This window comes from Buceros rhinoceros, unplaced genomic scaffold, assembly GCF_000710305.1.
Source record: "Buceros rhinoceros silvestris isolate BGI_N320 unplaced genomic scaffold, ASM71030v1 scaffold4677, whole genome shotgun sequence".
NCBI lineage: Eukaryota > Metazoa > Chordata > Aves > Bucerotiformes > Bucerotidae > Buceros > Buceros rhinoceros.
This window is the reverse complement of record NW_010420308.1, coordinates 60,921-84,729: the sequence shown is the minus strand read 5'-3', so window position 1 is coordinate 84,729 and position 23,809 is coordinate 60,921. Positions and strand designations below refer to the sequence as shown.

Below are 23,809 nucleotides of genomic sequence, written 5' to 3'. Positions count from 1 at the left end.
TGGTTGAGACTTAGTTCAACTGGATTGCAGCAGGAGTAGCTCCTGTGTCCTGCTGCAGCTGTCTCTAGAATCTCTTCCATTACCGGTGTTCATTTCTCTTGCTCTCTTTTTGTCACAAATTGGGGCTTCTGGCATTTAAGGCTTAGCACAAGGTAGCTTACGCTTGTTGAAGGGTGTCTTCTATTTATCAAAGGGAAATGGTGGTTTTGGCTTGCAGGAAATGTAGAGTGAGTGTGCTGTACTGCACATCTGATGTATGGTTCCTGCAGGGAGCTGATTTCAGTAATTCGTATGGTTGCCTTCAGTCCATCCCCTTAGTGACCAGAAAGGGTCATCCAAAAAGGGACTGATTTGCACAGAGAAATGTATTGCAGTCTTACATGCTTATCATTTGGTTTCTCTTACCCTGATGTCTGCTAAAACAAAGATTAACAGAGATGATAACAATAAAACAAACTGGGGATGTCATAAACCAGCAATTTATATTGACAGTACTCAGCACTCCACTGCAGGTTCAAAATATTAAAAATACTGAGCACAAATGAATGAAAACCTCTTCTTTCAAACTCAGTTATGAAATATTTGAAGCAAGGAAGATACTTAGCCAAATCTTTTCTTAATTTAATCCAGAAAGATGGGATGAAAGATGGGAGTAACTTGCTAGGAATATGTCAGGAGATTTCAGCATTACATGACTGTTATTTTGAGGAGTAACAATGTGTAGCACAACAAAGAGTGGTACTGACTTAAAGGCATTACATTTAAAAAGAATAGGGGGACATGCATGTCGGCATAGTACAAAACCAAGCCATAATCAAATAGGATAAGCATGTAAGATAAGATATAAGTAGGTTATAGAGCCATCTGGAGAACCATATGATAAAAGGAATGGAGAACAATTTTCTTGTGTCATCTTTAAGAGCTCTTACATATCCTTGATAAAAACAGTCACATATGAAGATCAATTGTTTGCCTATCTCTCATCAGCTGAGATTCAGTAAGTTGCTGGATATGTGCTGAATGTACCGCCATTTTCATGAAAATTGGGTGATAACACCAGCCAACTTTCTGAAATTCTTGGAAGAGATCTTTAAAGAGGGGTTATTGAGTTATTTTAACCTTGGTTGAATCTGCTATCTTCAAAGTTTAAACCTTGCTTGGGTAATTTTACTAGTGAATGGAAGATAATTACAATGCTAATGAAATTATATTAAGAGATATTTATAACACTTTTAAGATATTTGTTTACTTTTATTTAGGGTCGAGTTGTTTTCAGAAATGGAGAGAGGATGGGAACCATCAAATTTACGCAATTCCAAGGTAGGTTGCAAACAATTTAATTTTTAATTTGTTTAAATTATGTATGCCGTTTCAAACTGGTGCGTCAGTTGCATTTATTTCAGGATGTTCTAAGTATGTACAATTATTCTGAAAAGGAACGGCATAGAAGATGCAGCAAGGTACTTAGAAAGTTTTGCTACCTGTTTAAAATACTGGTTTTTGGACCCTGAGTGCTCTGAGGTATTCCCAGTTATTTTCAAGAATTTTTCTAGAAGGAAATCCACATACTTATAGAAGCTGCAGATCTATAACAGCCAACAGCTGTGGGAAAAACTCTACTGGTCACCTAAGCATCCACTACTTAATACAGTTGTTTCTGAAAAACAAATCTGAAGAGGAATTTAGAGAGGATTTTTGCTGTTAAGCTCTTTCATGTTAGTGTTTGTGCTCTCTGAAGACTCATTTTTGACATTCTGCAACTGCTTGCTGAAAGTTGCTTCAGGATTCAGTCCCTCAGTGTGCAGAGGACACAAACTGCTGACCCCATCCCTTGGGGGCAACACACTCCCCAGTGCAACTCGCTAAGGCTGCTGTATCCTCTCAGCCTGAGCTGCTCAGGCAGGGAATGGTCTCAGCAGCAGCCGCGGGGATTTGTCAGGAGTGATTTGCAGCCAGAATGAGGTGCTTGCTTGGGAGAGCTTTCTGTGAAAATGGTGATTCATAGAAACATGTTATAGTTGTTCCTACGGTTTAGAGAATGCAATTCATGGTATTGTGCTTATGCTGAGGCTAAGATAAAAACGAAGCTGATTGATTGTATTTGGATGGTCTCGTGAGAGTAGTAGTGAGAAAGCTGGCAAATCCTTTTCAGACAATGCATGAGAAAGGAGCTTGCACTCCCTTTGTCTTCAGGAGATCACTTTAAATAAAATCCTGCTGACCAAGTTACAAAGTCTTATCCTTTAAACAGAAATTACCTGCTGTATGGACATTATTATTAACGAACAGCAATGCACTTGAGGGGACCTGCTACTCATTTTAATTTACTGAAGCAATCTTCGGCATTGCTCTTGCCTTCGCAACTATAACTGATGCTATTAACTCATGTTCTCTCAAGCATTTCTACCCAATAAAACTTTGCAAACATCATCTCACGATAACATAATTTAGAAATTCTTGCTTAACTCTAATGATAAATATCGATTGCTGCTGCTTCTTCCTCCCTGCCCCACTCTGGTTTTTCGCAGGAGCAGTGTTTACAGCCACGTGAAAGAATCGTGAGAAAATATCGTAAGGGGATTTTACAAGAGGTGTTTATTCCTCAGAAGTCTGAAGGATCCCTTACGCATTATGCCTAAGGCGGAAGTATGTAGCCTTCTAGAGCATCTGGGTGAGGGGGAAGTTTGGCACGTTCCCTCTGCTCATTAAGGATGTGATTGGGGATCATGGGGAGGTGCAACATGTATCTTCTGAACTAACCTGGAGGAGCAATAGAAGTGCAGGATAGTTGACTTTATGTAGCCTTTTATTTCCAACCATTCAAATTGATTTTCTTTATAATGTTTTCAGTTTCACAACACATGCTATTTAACACCGATGGTTTTACCATCAGTTGAAGTACTGTTTGGAGACAGCTGCTCGTTTTATAATTCCTTGCAATTAAAAAATTACTATTTCAGAACTGATTCAGGAACATACTCGTGATTTTGATCATCAACAAAAGGTTTCCAATTAACCTACATGAAAAAATAACCCAGGCATCTGATGGAGAAATGCAGGAGAAGGCCTGAATTGTTTCTCATGCAAGCAAAAGTCTGTCAGCATATCTGAAGGCTGGTCTTAAGTTTTGTTCAGTTTCTTACTAATTTTGGAATTGAAAAGAATGTGCAAAAATATATGAGAAATTGAAATAAGGAGCAGAAAACATCATAGGTGAAAGTAATCTATCTTTTCTTTTAACTACAAATGCATTCTAACTATAAACAATTATTTTCTGTTTTATTGGTAAAAGATTTTATATTCAATACTTGTGGTATAATTGTAGACATTATTAATTTGTTCAAAAGAATGCTTTATTGATTGTGAAGCTTTTTGAAACATTCACATTAACTTTTCATAAATCTCAGACTATTGGGCAAGTTCCTAATAATGGAAAGAAGTTAATTAAGTACAGTATTTAAAATGGTAAATGAGCTTTTCCTCTGTAGTTATAGATGTTAGGAGCTATCAAGCTTGAGGCAGATATACAACTCAATGCACAACTCTTGTTTACAATATATAATATATTATGATTTCTAGGGAAAAAGGACCACATCAAAGATGTTTGGTAAATGCTTTTATGAGATTAGTTGTGAGTATAGCATATACTAAAAATATTAGTTGCTTATTAGCCAAACATAATAACTGGAAATCATCAGTTGTAGTGTTCTATACCTCAGGAGTCATTTCTTCATCTACAATGTTTTAGAGTTTTGTTAACAATTTGAATGAAAATGCAGTTAGCACAAATAATTCAATGTGGAAAAATTAAACAGGTAATTAGGTAATCATGTATCAGAAAACAGATTCCTGTGCCAAAAATGCTGTTTCTCATTTGCCAGGGTAGAAATTCATCTGGGTAGACTCAGGAGCTTCTTTTTCTGTTCTTTGCTGTAAACTCATGTGTAAATGAGATTATCTGCAAATGTTTTGGCTGTGGAAAAAGCTGTGTCTGCCACTGCCAAAGGCAAGGGAAAACCAGCCTGTGAGGGTTCAAAGGATAACTGCAGTATGCCTGACGCGCTGTGATAAAATTTGGAATAGATGGTTTAATTTTGAATCTAGATAGTTTTTCCCAAACTCACACTAGTCATGTCTCTTTTTCAGTTTCTTTGCAGCTAGTTAGTTTTGCAAGTGGTCAAACAGATGGTACCAGAGATGGCTGTGACCGAACTACTTACTGCTTTATAGATCATGAATACCACCCAGCAATGATTTCGTATGCAGCAGAGAATACAAAGTGCATGTAATAGCATTTTCTTCCTCTACCTTATTGGCAAATAAAGAGCAGTCTGTCAGTCTAGCTCAAATATCCAAGTGATGTTTGAAGCTGGCATCCTTCCAAGTGAATGGCAATTTTTCCACGGGTGCAATTAAAGGACCATTCTCATTGTCAAACATTTAGTTGAAGTAGATGGCCAAAATCTTTTGGCAAGGGAGAACGGAAAGACGGTCCTGGCCACTGTTGTGCACATATCAAGGAGCAGGGAGGGCAGCAGCACAACTGAGATTGTAGATTGCTGTGGTATAGAAGGCTTCAAGAACAGATGTCCGTCCTTCAAGGTGTTTCACTTTGGCAGACCTTTTCTGATTAATCTCACTGGAGCTTAAAAGGCTTTCAGTCAGATTTCTATTCCTGTCAGGCGTTAGAGAAAAGCTAAGAGATTTCTGTGCCAGAATAGGTTAAAAAGGAAAATTAAACCTAAGCTATAAACAAATACCATTGAAATATGCATAAATTGTGCTTCTTGTAGATAAGAACAAAAGTCTGTGGTGCTGCTCCAAGAAAATTTAGAGAAAGTAGGTGGTCAGGTGCTGTTTCTTTCTGGGAAGAATTTAACAGTTTCAACTCAGAGAATCATAGAATCACCTGGTTCATATCTTAGTGACCACTGTTTTTTTAGCTTAGTGGTCAGTTCATCCTGTTGAATTAATTCTCTCAGATGGTACTCATGGTGGTTTGCAGGAATTTTTCAGCATACCACACACATGAACAACCCCCCTCCCCTGGTCCTGCCCCAAACATGCTTTTTTCAGCTCCAGGGCAGTTAGTGGTGACTATGTGGAAACTTTAATAGGTCTCCGCCAATTGAAATCCCCCTAAATAATAGTTTTCATCATGCTGTCAGATGTTTCAATATCAGTTCATCTTGATAGTCTGAACCGTGTATTTGAAAACCCACTGTCTTGTTTTATAACTTGTCATTTAGAATAGTTATTCAATAAATATTTCAGACATTGCATTTCAGCCACACCACCTCTGCAGAGTACCACTTCCCTCTTTTGAAGGTAATGACATTTTCTTATTTTCTCAAGCAATTTGGGATAGTATCATCTATATGAAACTACAAGCATCCACAAAAATGATTTAGAGTCCCATTTCAATGAAAAGAGTAGCTTCCTGATATGGAGAGATATACCAAGTAGACTCCTGAAAGAGTGCGCCTTAAATCTGGTGTCAATGGATATTGTCATTGCTGATTAAGACTCACTAGAATGTGTAATTGTCAACTGTACAATGTTCTCTGAGGGACCTAGCAAGCGCAAGGGGGATTAGACAAGGGTTCAAAAAGATATTAACAAATTGAAGTAGTAATCAGAAAAAGATAGAATGCAGTTTATTTAGGTCAAGTGCCTGGTGCTACAATGGGAATAAACTTTCTAACAAAAAGGGTATTAAAACTGTGGAAGATGCATATAATTGCTATCTTTAGAAGTTTTGAAAAGTGAATTAAACAAACAGACCTCTGAGGTGATGTAGAGGTATTCATTGTGCCCTGAGACAATAGATGACTTTTATTATATCTTGAGGTCTCTGCTAGGCTAGCTGTATCTAACCTTGAGTTACTGCTCCTCTGCAGTGTCTGTTATGTGATTCTGACACTCTGATTACAAGTACTCATCCACTCTATGCTACAGTACCATTTGTTGTATTTCTTTGAATTGTTTCTAGTAAAAGATATAGGATAAGCATGAAGCCCTAGACTGGTGGTTAGGTTGTTTGTAAGGAGGAAACATAGTTTAGTTGCTCTTCCAACACTGGTTCTATGTTTCGTCTTGTTAGTTTTTGTTTTTGTTTTCCTTTAAATCCAATGTACTATTTGAATGTAAAATGCTTAAGTAGTTTTTGGGGCTTGGAGCCCTCATGAAAGTGAAGATTATAATGACTAACAGGTTATAGTGTCAGGCCCTCTCACCTTCTGTTTTCTGGTCTATCAGTCTTGATATTTTTTTGCTGTGTTGTACAAGATTTTAGTAGGACAAACAGTGAAAGTCATTATCCAGACATACATATAGCCTGGTCATAAATAGAAAGAGGTGAAAACTACAGTTCTCCTTGGGCAGAAAGTGAGTTTTTCACAAGTATATGATGACTCTTCTAACCATTTATATCTAAATACGTACTATATTGAAGGGAAGGGCTGCACTCCCCTTCTGCTGATGAAGGGACTCCGAGTAAGTTCTTTACAGAAAGGGTTGATACCTCCCCATTCCAAAACACACACACACACACACACACACACACACAGAGATAATAAGGAAATCTATCAAGAGACACCGTTTACCTCCTGGCAACCCCAAATAGAAAAGTAAAACTCGTCCCTCGTCTGTCTACCAAGGAGTGGGATTTGGAGTGCAGAGATTTTGGCGTATCGATACCTAATGATGCAACACGTGATAACGAATTTGCATCTGACCATGGTTATTTGTATGTCTGCTACATGAAGAATTGCAGTATTGGGTCAGATACCAAGCTCTGCCTGGCTCAGCATCCATTTGGTACTGCATACTGACGGAAGAGTATGGCAAGTGCCGGTTATGGGTGTCAGAACAGGTGTATATAGAGTTGTTGTTTTCTCTGTTTTACACTCCGAGTTCCCAATGACAAATGTTTTCATGGCTTTTTAAGCTGGAGGGTGTCTTTGGACCATCAGGTTTAACAGTTGCATGTGATTTTATCCTTTGTCAATTTGTCATATCTTTTATTAATCCATTTATACTTTTGGCCTTCAACACATCCAGTGCCAATGAGTTTCACAAAATAAGTATGCATGTAATGATATAATCCCTACCATCTGTTTGTGTGTTTGTTTTAAACTTGCTATCTCACAATTTTATTGGACATACCCTGCTTCTTGTAATGTGAGAAGCAATGAACAGTTGCATCTTATTCATTTTCTTTGTATCATTTGTGTTTTATTGCTCTCTCTTATCAATGGGTCTTTCAGAAATGTGAATCCTTGTCATCCAATTATCCATCAATAATTCCAATAATCCCCTCCCTCTCCTGATACTCTCATTCTGTTTTTGTGAGAGCTTAATGAGCATTGAAATATCCACCTCCATACCTCACACTGTTGAACGTCCTTATTTTAACTGCTTTCCCACATTCTGCTTGCCACATTCATCCTCTTTGCCACTTTGGCCACCAGTGAGCGCAGCACTGATGTTTTCAAAGAACCAACCACAGCAAGTCCAAGGTCTCATCCTGTATGCTATTAATTAATTAGTACCAACTAATGTGTATAAACTCGATATTATTTTTCTCTTGTATGTTACTCTGTACCTTACTGTAATTGAAAGTCACCTGTCATTTTATTATCAGTATCGCAGGCACCTTTATACCAGTCCTCTGTCAGATGAAAACATAAAGGAGATGATTACATTTTTATACATGTTTATAGCTGTTTTCCTCTTCTATAGTCAGATAGTTTTGGACACATTTGCTGTTTAATTATTTCTCCTTTTGTTCCATACCTACTAGCAGCAGTGTTTTCCCTTGAGCCAGTTATTCCTCTTGTAATCTGTTCTGTTGGTATTATTTACTAGTAGTTGGGGGGTTTATTTGTTTGTTTCGGGTTTATAAACAAAAATGGAATAATGTATTAAGATTCAGGTACGTAGGTGTGCTGACAAACTGGAGAAAGGACGATAAGAGCTACAGAAATTGGGATATTCAGGCATTGCTTATAAAGAAAGATTAACGGGATTAAGTGTGTGGAGTTGCTGGAGTCGTGTCATTTGGAACAAGCTGTATTGTGTGGATATGAGTTGCAAGGCCAGGGAGGACTCACTGAGAGAGTACACTGATACTGCAGCTGCTAGTCGTCACCACAGCTTATTTTGTTTTACCTGAGCTAGCTTTAAACCAGCCAGCTGGGACATTGCTAGCAGTGTTGCAACAGCAACATGGAGCGGAGCTGGAGCTGGAAATCTGCCCAGGGGAGAAACAAGCGTTTTGGTAGGTAACCTTTCCTTTGGGAGCACGGCTATTGGAGACCACAGCTTTGCAGCTATCAGCATTTAAGCCAGCTGGTTTAAGGCTAGCTGGGTACTTCTGTGCCTCCCAAAGTTGCAGTAAACATGACAGAGTCGTTGGGAAGAATTGGATTCATTATTTCCCCCCAGGCATGAGACACAGGTACATGTGAGGAGCAGGGGAGACCTATTTATTACCGTGTGTCTATGCCTGTGTTTTATAGAGGAGTTCATCCCTTGAGAGGTGTTTTGGATGATGCAAATAACAACAAGACTATTATCATATTATATTAATGCTACTATAAATATAATAATACTAATATTAATTAACTTCAGTTCATCCGGCATATCCTGAGGCACAAACTGTTTCACAGGAACTGGTAAGTCTCTGTTACTATCTTGTGCAAAAATGTTGAAGGAACTCTTAGATATCAAGGAAAAGGACTGAGTTTCAAAAGTTACAGCAAAGAAAAATGTTGGAAAGCAATAGAAAATAATTTTAGAATAATTAATATCTACAAAAGTTTGAAGTTATCCGGCTCCAGAAAGTTAACAGAAATTAGTACTCCACTAAAGAAATTGTGCCCGAGAAGAACCTGAAAGAATTGTCAGCTGTCTCCTTCAGAGCTCTCCTACTTTTACTGCGCTTTAAAAAATACGTTTTTTTTTCCAATTGGTATTCAGAATCCTGCCTCTACTAGAGTTAACTCATTTGGGTGTTTCATCGCAGGTGAGGTACAATGCTGACCCTTTTCACCACCCAGTCCTCCCTGTCTTTTGAAGAGAGGCAGAGTCTCTCTTGAGGGCTGCAGAGCTGCCCCGACCTACTGCTGTCTGCAAAGCTGTAAGCTGCCAAGTCTCTCCTTACAGTGTGTCGGAGGGACACTTTTTTGCTGGAAGGATGGTAATACAGTTTCTACAGTGGTATAAAAAGAGCCACTTAAGGCTTACAAGAAACCCGTCAGAATCTGGTATACATTATGGGAAAATATTTCATTTGACACAATTAATAGAGAATGCAGTATATTGCAATGACATTGTCCCTAACCTGTAGTTCAAATATTTCCCCAAGAGATACAAACTTGCAAAATAGAAAAACTTTAATTTTTAATGAATGTAAAAGAATAAAATTAAGTTTATCTAGGTCGCTAAAAGGACGTAGATTTTTTACGTGACATTACAGCATTTGAACAGACAAAAATGGAGTATTGTTTAGCAGTCACACCATGCCAGCATGTTGAGGTCTGTGTAGTTGGAGGCTAGAGATACTAAGATAAAGTTACAATGCCTGACACATCTCTAAGTCAATGGAGTTTTATAGCAAAGAATATTTGACAAAAATTTCCTTTAGACAACTGCTTCTGGGATGGTAGGCAATATTATCACAGTGTTATGAGAAAACAAAGATGACAGACCTATCATAGATAAGGGAAATGAGCAAGGATCACTTCAAAAAAAAAACAGTGAAGATGAAAATTAGTTTATCCATAGGTGACCAAAGGAAGCTGTGAATCATACACTGCAGAATTCATACAGGCATTGGTACTACAGCTTGGAGAGCACAGGAACAGTATTAATTAAGATATTAGCTCCTTACTAAGGGTACAAAAAGACTAAACTACTCTTAAAATTTGCTAGTCCCCCTTCTTGCATCCTAATCATAATTTTGGTTTGTTCTGTCATTACAAGTGCTAATTTAATTTCAAGTTCTAGCTGATCATGCAGTCGTATTAGCACCCTTGTTCTCTAAGCTGACATTTTAGTTTCTGTAAAAGCAATGTTTGAATACATTGTCACTGGAATCGCGTTCAAAAGTTAAAGAACTGTGATTCCATAAACATGGTAATAGAAAATGAGCACAAATAGATGTAGGAGGAGAAATATTTTTGAATTTTGTTTCTAATTGTCTGACCTTAAGTAACACACTGCAACAGCACAAGTGTCATTTTCTGGCTTGAATCACATTATTCAAAATAAGTTTATTAAATTTGTTATAATTATTTGATAATCACCTCTCTGTTTATTTTCAGTGAATCTTGCTGACTTGCTTGAACAGAAATTAATCACCCTCCCTTTCAAGAGAAACAAAGTGGGGATACCAGTTTGTGAAATAGTAGCTTCTCTTTCTTTATTCTCAGTAGCAGTACAGACCCTTTGTAGTCACATAAGGTGACTGAGAGCAAGCTCATATTTTGGAGTTCCCTCTTGTAGACTCTGGGAGTCAAAAATGCCCACATATTCAGGACTTAGGTGAAACGTCTTTAAAAAGCTTACTATGGGCTTTAACGTCCCCTTGCCCCTGAAACAAAAGGAGCTAGTCATACTTTTCTTATTCTTGTGTTACTGGTTGAAAAGTTGAAACTGAAGGGAGAACATGAGTGCGGACTGTTGAGAAAAATGTCTTCTTACAATTCCATCCATCTTGGTATTTGTTATCTTCAACTGGCGTGCATGTATAATTTTTCCTTAAAAGATTATGGAGGACAAGGGATGAATTCTTCATAAGTAAATTATTTCATTAGATTGATCTAGTATATCTACCTGTAAAGAAGTGATTTCATCGTGGGTGATTTAGCAATGATTTAGTTCAAACTACTGCCAGAATGAAAAATGCATTGAATTATTAATGTACATGTAAGAAGTGGGGTCAGGCAGAGGAACAGGACACTGTCATTTGTACATAAAACAAAGTGCTGTTTTGTATTATCCCTAACTACTGAAACAAAGCTGTTTGAAACCTTGTTGTGTTCTCACCATATTCCTTCCTGCTTTTCTAACTTGTATGCTGTGGACACATTTTTCCTCCTTGAGTTGCTTTCTGCGTATGCAATCCAGAGCAGTCCAGACCAGACTATATACAGTCTTTGTATATACAGTCTTTGTACTTGTGTAGGAGCATGTATGTATAATAATAAATTCTCTTTTGTTTAACCAGATTCAGGACTTGCCTGGTATCACTAGGTGGGCTCATTTGACATGGGAAGCATTGTCACAGCCTTCCTGTCAGTGGCTGGGCCACTGCAAATTATCTTGGGGCTACCTATAAGGGCTACTTTACAGGAGGAGGAAAAGAGCAATACCTCACTGAAGGGCTATCCCCTGAAGTCCTCCTGCACAGCTGCACACCAGTTTTTGCACTGGGCAGGCTGGATAGCTTTTCCCTGGGAAACATTTGCCCATCTATTGTCAAGCCATGGATGATCCTTGCCTCGATTAAAAGCGTGCTATAGGTCCCAAATTAGTAATACAGATTCCCTGTCCTGACCATTTTAAAAGGTTAGGTTATTTATAAGCCTGGTGAGGCAAATAGCTCCACATTCTGCCCCAAAACAATCTTAAAATAGAAAGCTGAGTACGTCAGGGGAAGCAGATTCCTGTGCTCTTCAACCTGTATATTGGAAAGAACAAGGTGTTTAACATATACAGAGACCCAAATCCGTGAGCAATCAATTATACTCTTTTACAAGACTGCTTGTACCGCATAGGTTATAGAATGGAACCACAGAGAGTTTGCGGATGGCAGGGATGTTGGACTTTCATAAAAGTTGTCAACTTCAGCAGAATCTTGAATATGAAATGTGTGCTTCTGCATTTAGGAGAGAAAATAAGGAGAGTCTCCCTGCACAGAGCAAGGGGAACTAAGCCTTACTCTCACTCTGGCCCTTCAAAAGGTCAGTGCAGGAAGTGTTATAACACAAAGTGATTTTAACCTGACTTTGCTAATCTGACATTTGGACCATGGTCGTGCCAGTCTGATGTGACAGCAGGCGAATGTTGTGTTGTGTTAGTAAATGGCAGAGGGGCTGCTAAAAAGAGGAAGGTTGTTCACATATTTAGCCTGTGCTTCCCCCCACCCCGAGAAGGGAAAGATTATGAAAAGCCCCTGAAGTCTGAATCACAAAGGTCAGTAAATACATGAAGGTCTTGTTGAATTCAGAGAAGAGAAAAAATTTTCTGAAAAATCACTGATGAATTTTCTCACGCAGAAAATCTTAAATTGGATTTAAGGTTGCAGTGTTTTACGGAACCTATAGATCATCTAAGCCTTTATAACTGCTTATATCCAGGTTTCATAAATTCAGCTGACAATCTAAGTGATAACCTGCAGCCAAATGCTAGATCATTGCCTGTGTGTTACAGGTTCATTTTTCAGCACTGTAGTCCTGTTTTAATCACTGGAAGACTCCCAAGATTCAGGCAGCTTTAGGCCAGCTGATGATGTACTGTGATAGCTAAAATCAGTGTTGCGCATAACTCAAAGTGTGGGCTGGCTCTGAAGTTAGTGGGGTTTACAGAAACATAAGTTCTGGGAAGGACTCTGGGTTTGCAAGTCATAAATACATATGCCCTATACATAAAGAGTACCCTACTGATGCCACGGACTGGTGGGTAAGTAGAATATTCCATCCCTCCTCTGGGCTTGAGTTGGACTTATGCTTCTGTTTCCCTTATTGATACCTATTTCAATAATACTTTTTAGCTAAAGTTCAACTTTTTATTTTGTTGGGTTTTTTTAAGCTCTCTATGATCTAGCTACATATATGGAAGAGGCTAAATGTAAGAAATATAAAAGATAAAATGTTAGGGGGAAAGACAAGTAAGTCATAAGACACACATTTCTAAATCTCTCAGGTGTTTTGAAAATGCTACCCAAAATGGATTCTCCCCAAATGGAACAAAACTGAAATCTAACTGTTCCATAAGATGAAGTAGTCAGATAAATGCATCTCCCTTGGCTGTGTAACTGAAGACTTAAGCATATAAGCAGTTTTCCAAGCTTTTCTCTTGTTAGACATTTGTCATGATTGACAATGGAGATCTTGCCAGAATAATGATAATGTTTTCTTGCTCTCTTACTGAATTAAAAAAGAAAAACAGTCTAGGTAGAAGTTCCAAAGTTCCTCAGCTCTGCCTAGTGGAATTTTGTGTTGAGACTTTCTTAGCATGAGATCCTAAAGGGAATAAAAGTTTATCTTAAATGATCTGTCAGGTTCAATTTATTTGCGGTAATTGGCTTGGGCTCTCCCATTTAGCAAAAACACTGGCTGCTCTTGCATGGGCAGAGACACTGGAAGAAAAGGCTCTTTTTGGTGCCTACAGAGGCACCCATACAAAGCAATTCAGCTAGCAGCTCCGGCAGGAATTTGTATCCCATAGGGCTATGGACAGATGTACTGGAAGAACAACTTTGAGCCTTCGCAATCTGCAGATGTACCTCCTTGTGCTGGGCAGCAGATACTGACAGAAGTGCACACTGCTCTTCTCATGGCAGAGGAAAGGTCAGCAGTTCATGACCTGACCAGGCATGGGCTCCAGGGGGAAGGTGCACCCATCCTGGGGGCTCCTGCTAACTTTGGACTCTTGGCATGCATTAAAATTGTGTGTGTTTGTTCCCCAGAATTTGCATTGCTTTTCCTGAACTCCAGATAACTACAAGCTGCAGATGCAAAGGATGAGAGAGAAGAGATGATTTCCAGGCCCTAGCAGTATCTGTTGCTTTGTGCTTTCACCAGCTTACTAATATATACACTAAAAGAACAGGTGTAAAAGTGGTGCAGCACTGTATCTTTCATTACAATATAATTGATTTCACGACTGTCTGTAATTTACGCTCATTCAGGGAGTATTCATTCCAGCTGGCATTTATATTCTCATCTTTTTGGATAAATGTACTGTGAAAGATTATGAAATGCTTTATTTAAGACTAGGTATATTCCATTTGCTTGCTTCTCTTTCATCTTCTTGGCTTTGCAACTATTATTAAAAACAAGAAAAAAAGGGGGAGATGGGAATAGAGGAGTGAAATATGACATTTGCATGCCATAAACTACTTGAAAGTCAGCAATTTCAGGATCAAAGGTAAATGCTCACAAGCATGATTTTTCCATCTATTCTTAAGTATAAGATTACTAATGCCGAAAACCTCTAGTAATCAAAAAGTTACAAGCAGCTCAAGTAAGTTACAAGTAAACTCATTCAAGGTCCAAATAAAGATACTGGAATACTCTATGCTGAGGGACCCAATTTTAACTGGATGAAACATTAGGTCATAGAACAGCTTTTAGTTACTTTGCATAAAGAAAGTGAAAATCTGTCCCTGTTTCACGTTGCTCAGGATGGAGATGGAATCAGAGCTGAAATGTTTCATAGTGTTACTCTAATTCAGGCAAATGGTTTGCCACTTAGAATTTACAAATAGTTTCTTGGCTAATATAAAAACAGTAAGGCTGCACAAGATGGGCAGACAGGGTTCTCTGAATTTCCCCTCTATCAATCCTTTGGTGTGCATGTTTGTTGGTATCCTCCCGGAGCAGAAGACTGATTGAAAACTAGACCTTGAAGATGAAGTTCAATTCTTCCTTTGGTAAAAATGCTAACTTTACCACTGGTTAGGTTTTGTGTAAAAAATAGTGATGCAAATAGGCTCTTGCCTCAGATCCAGCATATGCCCTGTGTCACCATCGCACATGTATTTTCTAGTCTTTGTAGAGGTCCAGAGGCAATCAGTCCCTGAAATACTGTTAAACTCCCTTGTGCTTTGACTAGAATATTCTCCTGTGTATTCCCTTTTCTCAGATGATATGAGTTTGCTGGGAATTGTCCTCATCTGAGATTTGCGAATTGCTGTTCAAGAAACTGCCTCTGATTGCCTAAACAAAAAGATGTGGGTGCCTCATAAAGGCCTAAAACAGAAGGAAAGCTTCCTAGCTTGTACACATTGTAGGTTTCCCTTCCTATTCTACAGTTTATCTGCCATTCTCAAGGAGAGGATTTTTGCCTCTAGTCCGTAATTATGAGGCTAGATAAAAAAGGGAATATTCAGATTAAATATCAGCCAAATCGTTGGGTAACTCTATGTAATAGTCAAGCAGTAGAACAACCTGCCAGGAAGGTTATGCCATCCACATTTTGTTTTTGAGAACAGGCTAGCCTTTTTTTCTGCTAAAGGTGATGTTAGATAATTAATCCTGATGGAGGGGCCGAGGACAAACAAATCTAGCAATAGATGTTTCTCCTTTTCATCTGGAATGATTTGATAAATTGTGCTGTTCTGTAGAAATCAATAGCTGATCTGATAGGTGGATACAATCCAATCACCAGATAAAATAGAAATAAAGCTGCATCACACTGAATCAGTTCAATTTGCATTGAAAGTGGGTCAAGCCTTCAGGAATCCTTCCCTACTGTTGATTATAATGAGTGCACAAGGTTTTAAAACCAGCTTACTGGTTTTAATCAGCAATAGCTTATGCTATGATGAATTACTGCTGTGTATATAAATACTTTAATTAAGCAGTGCTTTATGAAGATAGTGTAGTTGTGCCGTTGTAAACTCTGAGCCTGATCCATCAAAGTCCTGAGTAGATCCCGAAATGTTGAATCGATTAGGCATTCAGGACTTCCAGCATCTTGCGCAATCAAACCTATAATCTGACAGACAGCGTGAGAGGTCTTATTTTAAATATTCATCTGGGGCTATAGCTGGTTTTAATTTTTAAGGTATTATTCCACAGCCTGCTTTGATCTCATCATATATAATAAAAAAAACCCTGAATCAATGTTAATAATAAGTACCCCATTATAGAAAACATGTTCTTGACGCATAGGAAATACAAATCCTTATTTCCTTGAAGAAATGCAGTTATACCAAGCATGTGACAGTTGCTGCAATGCCTTCTCAAAGGAGTACAAATACAAAAGATGGGCACAGAATTTAGTGTTTGCAAAAGTGTCTGTACAGTTAATCACACATTAGTTTTGAATTTTGGGTTTGGTTTGATTTTGGCACGTGCACAACATGACTATGCTTCTGAGGTGAAAATAATCTTCTAAATTTGAATTATAAGTTTGTTTTATTCAGTGACTGAATAGTATGGTGTCCACTGAAAGAGATTTTAATTGTTATACCCTACATTATAGGATTAAGAATGTAGACCCTCAGAGCTCTTCCTCAGATATTTGCCTGATCTTGAACTCCTTGCATGTCCATATTTACACCAGCATTTGTCTGCTCCAGACTCATGCTAAAATATGGCACATCGAAGACATAGTACCTCAGGACAAATTAGGTGTTTCCTTATGGTTCTGAATCTGCAGCGCCAAGAAAGCACCCTCCTGGGTGCAGCTTTGCTCAAGATGACCCTGTGCCTAGCAGGCAGAGCACCCACCTGAAAGGTGCGTAATTCAGGTTTGATTCCATCCTCTGCTTGAGGTGGAGTGGGGATTTGCGTCAAAACTTCGCTTTATTCCGAAGTTACTAAACTGTTCCTGAGATATATCTGGGGTGCATTTTTCAGTCTTTCTTGCTTGCTCTTTTTTGCTATGTATAAATGACTAAATTTTAATTTACCACAAAGAAAGTACAAAATGACAGTCCAGGAGTTGAGGCATTCATCCAGCGTGGGGGAGAACCGAATTTAGATCCCTCATCCGGATTGTTTAGAGAAAGAATTTAAACTCTAATTTACTGTATCTCAGAAGATCGCTCCTGTGACTGACCTAAGGGCTAAGTGCATATAACAGGAATTCCTTTGTCTTGTCACAAAAAAGTATTGGGTCTGTTCTAGGATATATTTGCACTGTTAATTATGTTCATATTTGTGTTTGAACTCAGTGCCCAGGTTTTTGATCAGCCCCATCACTGGGGACCATCCTGCCCAACACAACTGGAAAGAGAAGTGGAGATTCCTTAACATATGTTTCAGCAAAGACCTTTGAAGTCTTTCATTTCCAGGAAAAGCTAAACAATTAGCTAGTTTAAATGGTAGGAAATTTCAAGAAATAGCCTAAGACCAAACATACCAGTGCAACAGCAGTTGTCTTTAGCTGCACTCCATTTGTGTAGCTAGTGTGCTTAGCTCTTTTTGTACAGGTTTAAATGAAAGCGGGATTTTTTTCCTTTTTTTGTGAGCAGGTATTCTTTTCTTTAGTGGCCTTTTTACGAACATTTTTTACAAATATTTGTTCTTTGCCTCTTTTCAAAGCTATGCTACTACATGTGATAAATCTCTGTGTAAGGAGGGAATAACTTATAGATCTATGTTTGTTTTCATTCATGTTTCTTTTGTAACATGGTCATCTCAGAAGATGAAATCTGTCTTACCTCTGTTACACATGAAAAGTCAAATAATTTACAGTAGACCAAGCAAATCGTTCTTTATAAGAAGCACCTGTTTTCCTCAACATCTTGACAGGGAGCCTGGACAAAGTAGTAGAGGTAAAGAAGTCTACACCATATTCATTGAAGTCTGGACAGATGAATCCCATCAAATCTTCTTCTAACTAATAATCAGTGCAGTGGTTATGAAAGGAAGGAATTAACTACATTAATAATACTGAGCTAAACGAAGCACTGTTCAATTGTCTGTACAGTAGATTTGAAATCTGCAGTCACTTCCCATGTAATAAAGTTAAAATAACCAAGTTGGGACACTTTAGACTGCCTTTAGATGTCACGAAAACGGTGCTGCTGAAGAGTGAATCAAACAAAATTATATCTGTAAATTTGACAACTCATCATCCTTGCTGAGAAAGCCCACACTATATTTTTAGTAATGCCAATTAAGATTAAATTAATATTAAATTCATTTTAGATTGGCCCTCAGCACAGTAATTTGAAGAATGAAGCAAATCCGAAGACTAGTTCCTCAGAGCAGGACTGGTAGGGATATTATTTTGAATGACTTCTTTCAGTACAAGAGAAAAAATGAGGCTTTAGCATCCTAGCTTATACTGCTTTGGAGCATACAGTTTTCTTGTACATGCAAATTATGATCAACTCCAGACAGTTACCCTGTCCATAAACCAGGAAGCTTTCAGCGAGATCGTTAATGACAGGCTCTGTTCCACTTCTTACCCCTCTCCATGGTGAACTCCGAATAGGAAAATCCATCCACAGGTGAAAATAACTTTTGCTAAGGTCACTCTTGAGCCTTCAGACTGACTTCAGAGGTGGTTGGGAATAAGAATTTATTCTGAAAAATGGAGCGATTAGTTTTGTAATAGATAATGTTGTGAGAAGTTATTTTGGATGTGCATTTATGATGCCAAAGCTCCGTTGTACCTGAACAATGTAGTTGGGTTAGGGACTCGATGCCACATGAAATGATGAGATTTTCTTGTGTGTGGTAGCTTACGGGGCTTCAGCAGACAGCTGTATTGTCTGAGCAGTCTTGTGGGATGTATCAGCTCAGGCGGATGAGTTCAGTGCCGGAATAAACTTAGAAGAGCACAGAAATCTTTAGTGTTCTGCCCGGGTTTTGGAGTCTTTGAGTGCTCCCTGAAGCACCTCTCTGACTGCTTGTTGTCTTAGACTTGGTGGGTGGCTGCAGCTGACTTTGTCCCCTTGCAGTGCTTGCTGTTCAGTGCAGTTTGGTACAGACAGAGCTAACTCCTTTGTCTCTCTTACCAAATTTGTTATCAATACAGAATATCTTGACCATCATGGCTCTGTAGAAAAAAAAAAAAAGCTGTTTGGCTATAAATATTTAATTTAAAATCTTTCTTTTCTGCAATATTATTTTTCTTTTTTAAAATATTTGTTAAAATTTACCGTGTTTTGCTAAATGTAGTAATCCTGTTCAATACCTGGGAAAGAGATCTAAGTATTTTAAAAGTTAGGTTTTGCACTTTTTGGTTTTGCTTCAAACAAAATTCAAGATTAATTTATTTTTAGTAAGAAATAAAAAAATTTCAAGATTTATTTTTCAATAAGAATAGAAAAAATCATTTATATAACAATGAGAACTATACATTGATATAATTAATTCATGATTTATTTCCACCAAAAATAAAATATAGAGAAAAATTGCAACTTGGTTCGAAGCTAGTCCTTTTAAAACTGGCTTTAAACCCCTTTCTTTTATTCGTGATTGTTATAAAAGCTATAGTAGTAGTATTTTAGAAAAATATCATCTGAGCTGGCATGCTCTTAGCAAACAGTTGTGATAATTCTGTACAACTTGATCTTCAAGAGGCTTGTTTTCTTTCTGGTATAGAACTAAATTAGTCATACTGAGATTCTTCTAAGAAAATGTCTCATGCAAGAAGCAGAGAAATTCAAGATTCTTCAAATGGATTTTTCACCAAATTATGTGTATAGTGCTCACTTGATTATTAAATTACACTCTGTGTTAGGTCAAGGTATAGAATAAATGATTATCATTTGTTTTAACTGGATGGGATTAGATAATTAAGAGGCATATTATTGGGTTTTGGATAGCAGGTAATTTTGTGTTTAAGCTCAATGAAAGGTTTGGATGGAGGGTAAAGAAGGAGGCTTTTATTAAGAAAATAAGAGCAGGAAATTGAACTACTTTGAAACAGGCTTACTCAGTTTCTCTTAGTAAATTCAGTGGGCAGGTTTTCACAACACCAGTATTAACTATTGAAGGTAACAGACAATGTACAAGCTAGATTATAAGATGGATTTAGTTTTTGCTTTCAGTTGAATGCGGTTATCTTTCAGCAGTACAGGTTTTACAGCAAGTCCTGTAACAACCTTCTAGGATATGAAAAACCCCACTAGAATAAATAGAAACAGTACATCTGAGAACATCATGCCCCGAGTTAAAAAGATCGTAATCATTTTATACATTATAAAAAATGCAGTACCAGTTTATCTTTTCTGTCAGTTTGTTCATTACTTCATTTTTATAAGCAAAATTAGGAAACTCAATAGGACAGATTTATAAATAAATAATCACAAAGTGTTCTGCTTGGTGACTTTCTGCTTTTGAACTGGACCTGGTTGTGTAAGACCTGTAACTCTTTGGACCTTTTCTAGAAAACTTCAAAATGGTGGTGATATGCCCATAACAGTTGATTAGTTTCAAAGAACTCGAACTCTCCAGATACGAAAAGATTAAGGCCTTAATGATAAGGAAAAAGGCCTGTAAATGATATTTCTTTGGGGGTATAGGAGGACTATGGATCTGCATGGCCGTTTCTCAGGGCGCTGACCTCTCCAAGATTAGTTGGTAGAACTTTTGGTAATGAAGCATGGCAAGGTGGTGTCCTTGTCCTCCCACCATCTTTCTGCACCTCCCACCACTTGGGCCTTCTGGTTGCTGGGCTCAGTGTGGTTGCCCTACCTGACTCCTGTGCTGTGTGCGTCCTGCAGCTGTGCCTGTGTTAGCCTGCTCTCTGGTCTCCTGTCCTTCTGGTCTTGCAAAATGTTTTTCAGCCCTATAACCCTGCTGAAATTTGAAAACAAACCATGAAAAATTATGACAGTTTGGCACAGTTAAATTTTCTGTTGGGTTTATCAGGCACTGTTGAGGTATATTGTCATATAAACATGATATGGGGGAAGTGGGAGGAGGCATCTGTGTGTGTCAAAGCCATGGAAGGATTCATATTTTGAGGGTAGAAGCATGAACTGGAAAGGGCTGTGTTGTTAATGGCTAGTCCAGAATACTCCATGATTTTTTCATGGTAGGTCCACCATCCCTCCCACATACACATAAAGCCCATGGTGAGCTATCTCTGAATAAAACAGCAGCTTCAAAATGTGCCAGAATGACTGGGGCCATGCTACCCAGGAAAGAAATAATCCCAGTGAGGCAGCAGGTTGGCAAGGTCTCAATGCTGGTCGCAAAAGTGAGAATCGCTTTTACTATACTTGCATGAATTGCAGCCTGTTAACCTCTACAGCTCAGGTACAAAAAGTGTCTGCGGAAGGAGTCTATCTCCTGGAACAGGGTATGGAAGTTCTAGAATATTTTCCTTTTAAGTAAGAAACTTCCATTTCTAGGAATATATCCGCTGCTGCGTGCCAGAAATTAGTCAGCGGAGCAAGGCAAAGCAAGCTACCGTTCAGTGTTGGAGCTGTACATGGGAAACAGAGGCGCTGCCAAGCAGCAGCACTCCCTGGTGAATGGCGTGGTTGAAAAGCAGCCAGCGACTCCTCCTGCAGCAAGGCCAGAGCAGAGGATGATGCCACACGAGCACTGCTCTGTTCAGCAGCTGTGTTTTCCCTGATGTTTACACATGCTACTGATGCAATGAGGAGTAATGTGGTCTAGTTGAGTGAAGAAGTGATTTGAGCAAGGTGGGCTTTTGGCACAGGCAAACCCTGCCATAGCTTGTGCTGTGGCATGCAACACGTGCCATAAATCCTGGCCCCTTTGTTGACAATTCTCTGTTGCTCCGAGAAAGTCAGGAGGTGCTAGATGCTGAGACAGTAACACTGTTGAGGTGGGCAGGGCATCAGGAATAAGGAAGGGACAGTAGCTGGAATTTGGGGGCCCCAGTTTTCCAAATATACAAGTGAGGATCCGGACACTGGTCTCACACAAGTGAGACTGCCTCACTATGTTACGTTTCATATGTTTCTAGCTGCTGCATGCTCATGAGTGTTGACCTTTATTGCCTTACATCCCATTGCTCTTGCTTAAATCAAAGTTACTTATATCTAGAAAGAAGAGATTTGTGCTGGATTTTCCTGTACCTACCCAAAACACAGGGAAGTGAGAGAACATTTTTATACCTTGTACTGAAAAGCAGTTAGTAAAAGCATTTGACTGGCATTGCCAGCTCCCACTAATCTGTAACGGCTGCTGCAGAGGCAGCAATTGTGTACAAGAAGGTGAAGAGACAAAATCTGTACCGAAGTTTAAGTACTCTTCTTCTAATGTTGTTTTGGAGTGAGGCTCTTAAAATCTGGGGAGTTAAAGATTTATGGTCAAATAGGTGAAGTACTTGCTTTTCATAACTCTGCTAACTGTGTAAAACACGTGACGTAGATTACGATTCTGCTCCATTAAGTATTTTATTTTTTTTCTTGAAACATTCTGTATTTTCAATTTCCATCAAATGCTTTAACTGAAGAGGGGTTGATAGCAATCGCTTGGATACACATGCACTCGGATACATACTCACTTCAAGTGAGATTTAAATCCCCTTCTCACAGTTTCAGCACTGTGGTTTTGACTTTCAGAATTGTCACAATTAAAGTTCGTGGGACAATTGGCTTTTGTAGATAGCTTATAGAAATACTTTTCTAACTGTTTTGGAGGAAAGGTTTTTGATATATTTTTTCTTGAAACTGTTTTTGGCATTTTCTGCATCCTGAATTCCTTGTGCTTTCATACTCCAAACAAACCTCAGCTTTCTTTACTCATCACGCGTCTACAATTTTAACCTCAGGCGAAAGGCAAAACTGCTCGAACAGGGAGACAAATATCCCTCGCATTTGAAACACTAGAATTTTTCAAGTTTTTACTCCAGTTGTAATGAAAAACTGATTATTTTCGTACAGCAGTTTGCCAGAGTTTGGAGCATCTACAGAGGTTATTTAATCTAGTCATTAATGCCCAGCCAATTATAAAGTCTCTACCATTCTTCATACTGCAATACAGTAACACATGAGAAAAAATGCATACTTCTGCTTTTCTCGTTTTAATCAGCTTTTGGGGGGCTTTTGTCTTCTATTATATTTCATTCCTACAGGCATAAATCCTGTTCTCTTGTAACAAGTTAATGTTACAACTGAAATCATCACCACTGTATGTTACAGATTTCCTGGGCAGAATGGATTCTTTCAAACTGAGTGTTTTGTCAAACTGTTTTCACTCAGTGCCTAAAGTATAATTTTTAATTCTGGAAATTCTTAGATGAGTGTTTTTAATGCAATGCAAAAACCCAAAGCTATGCTTATGTATAACTGCTTGTGTGTTCTGGCTGCTTTGCCAGGCAACTTTATTCCAGAGGGGTCTGTCAGGTGTATTATATAGCTGCTCTATATTAATTATTAAATCATTTATTATTTAGAGTAATTATAATTTAATGGCTGTAACTTTCCATGGGAGGTTTTTCCTCTTAATACAGGCCTGGTTTTGGTAGCAAAGCTATGCTTATGTATAACTGCTTGTGTGTTCTGGCTGCTTTGCCAGGCAACTTTATTCCAGAGGGGTCTGTCAGGTGTATTATATAGCTGCTCTATATTAATTATTAAATCATTTATTATTTAGAGTAATTATAATTTAATGGCTGTAACTTTCCATGGGAGGTTTTTCCTCTTAATACAGGCCTGGTTTTGGTAGCTATTCAAACTCCAGATGAAGAAAAAAAAAGAAAACTCAATCAGAATTTCAATGAACCAGCACGACAATGAAGTATATCGTATTTTAGGAAAATTTTGGAACAGTCATTAAAGATAAAATCAGGGACTATCACTAACTAAATAAAAATATTTTCCTGAATGAGCTTTCTTTGATAAATATTATTGTTTTTTTTTTCCTGTAAGTTTTAACACCACTAGAATTTAAAAGGAAAAATAAAGAAACAGTAATGGTGACAAATTTTGAAATTTAAGACTGGAATGCATCCTACTAAAATGTACTGATAATGAAGGAAGCCAAACAGCTCTACCAGCATGAAAAACGTGTATCAGGATGGGTTAAATTCTGATCTGACTGTTACTATAATCTTAATTTCAAAACTATTTTGGCCTTATTCTGACCTACAATTCACATACAATTGCATCCAAAAAATAAAAAAAAAGGGGGGG

General features: G+C 38.2%; 1 protein-coding gene across 1 annotated transcript in view; it reads left to right on the top strand.

Annotated features, from left to right (window-relative positions):
• LOC104496173 (gamma-aminobutyric acid type B receptor subunit 2-like) overlaps positions 1–23,809 on the top strand; it is a gene marked incomplete at both ends in the record, with an annotated part of 114,004 nt that overhangs the window by 47,371 nt on the left and 42,824 nt on the right. The window contains one exon of the mRNA XM_010139254.1: positions 1,260–1,320. Within this exon, the coding sequence (XP_010137556.1) occupies positions 1,260–1,320 (61 nt within the window). The remainder of the gene's footprint in view (positions 1–1,259; positions 1,321–23,809) is intronic.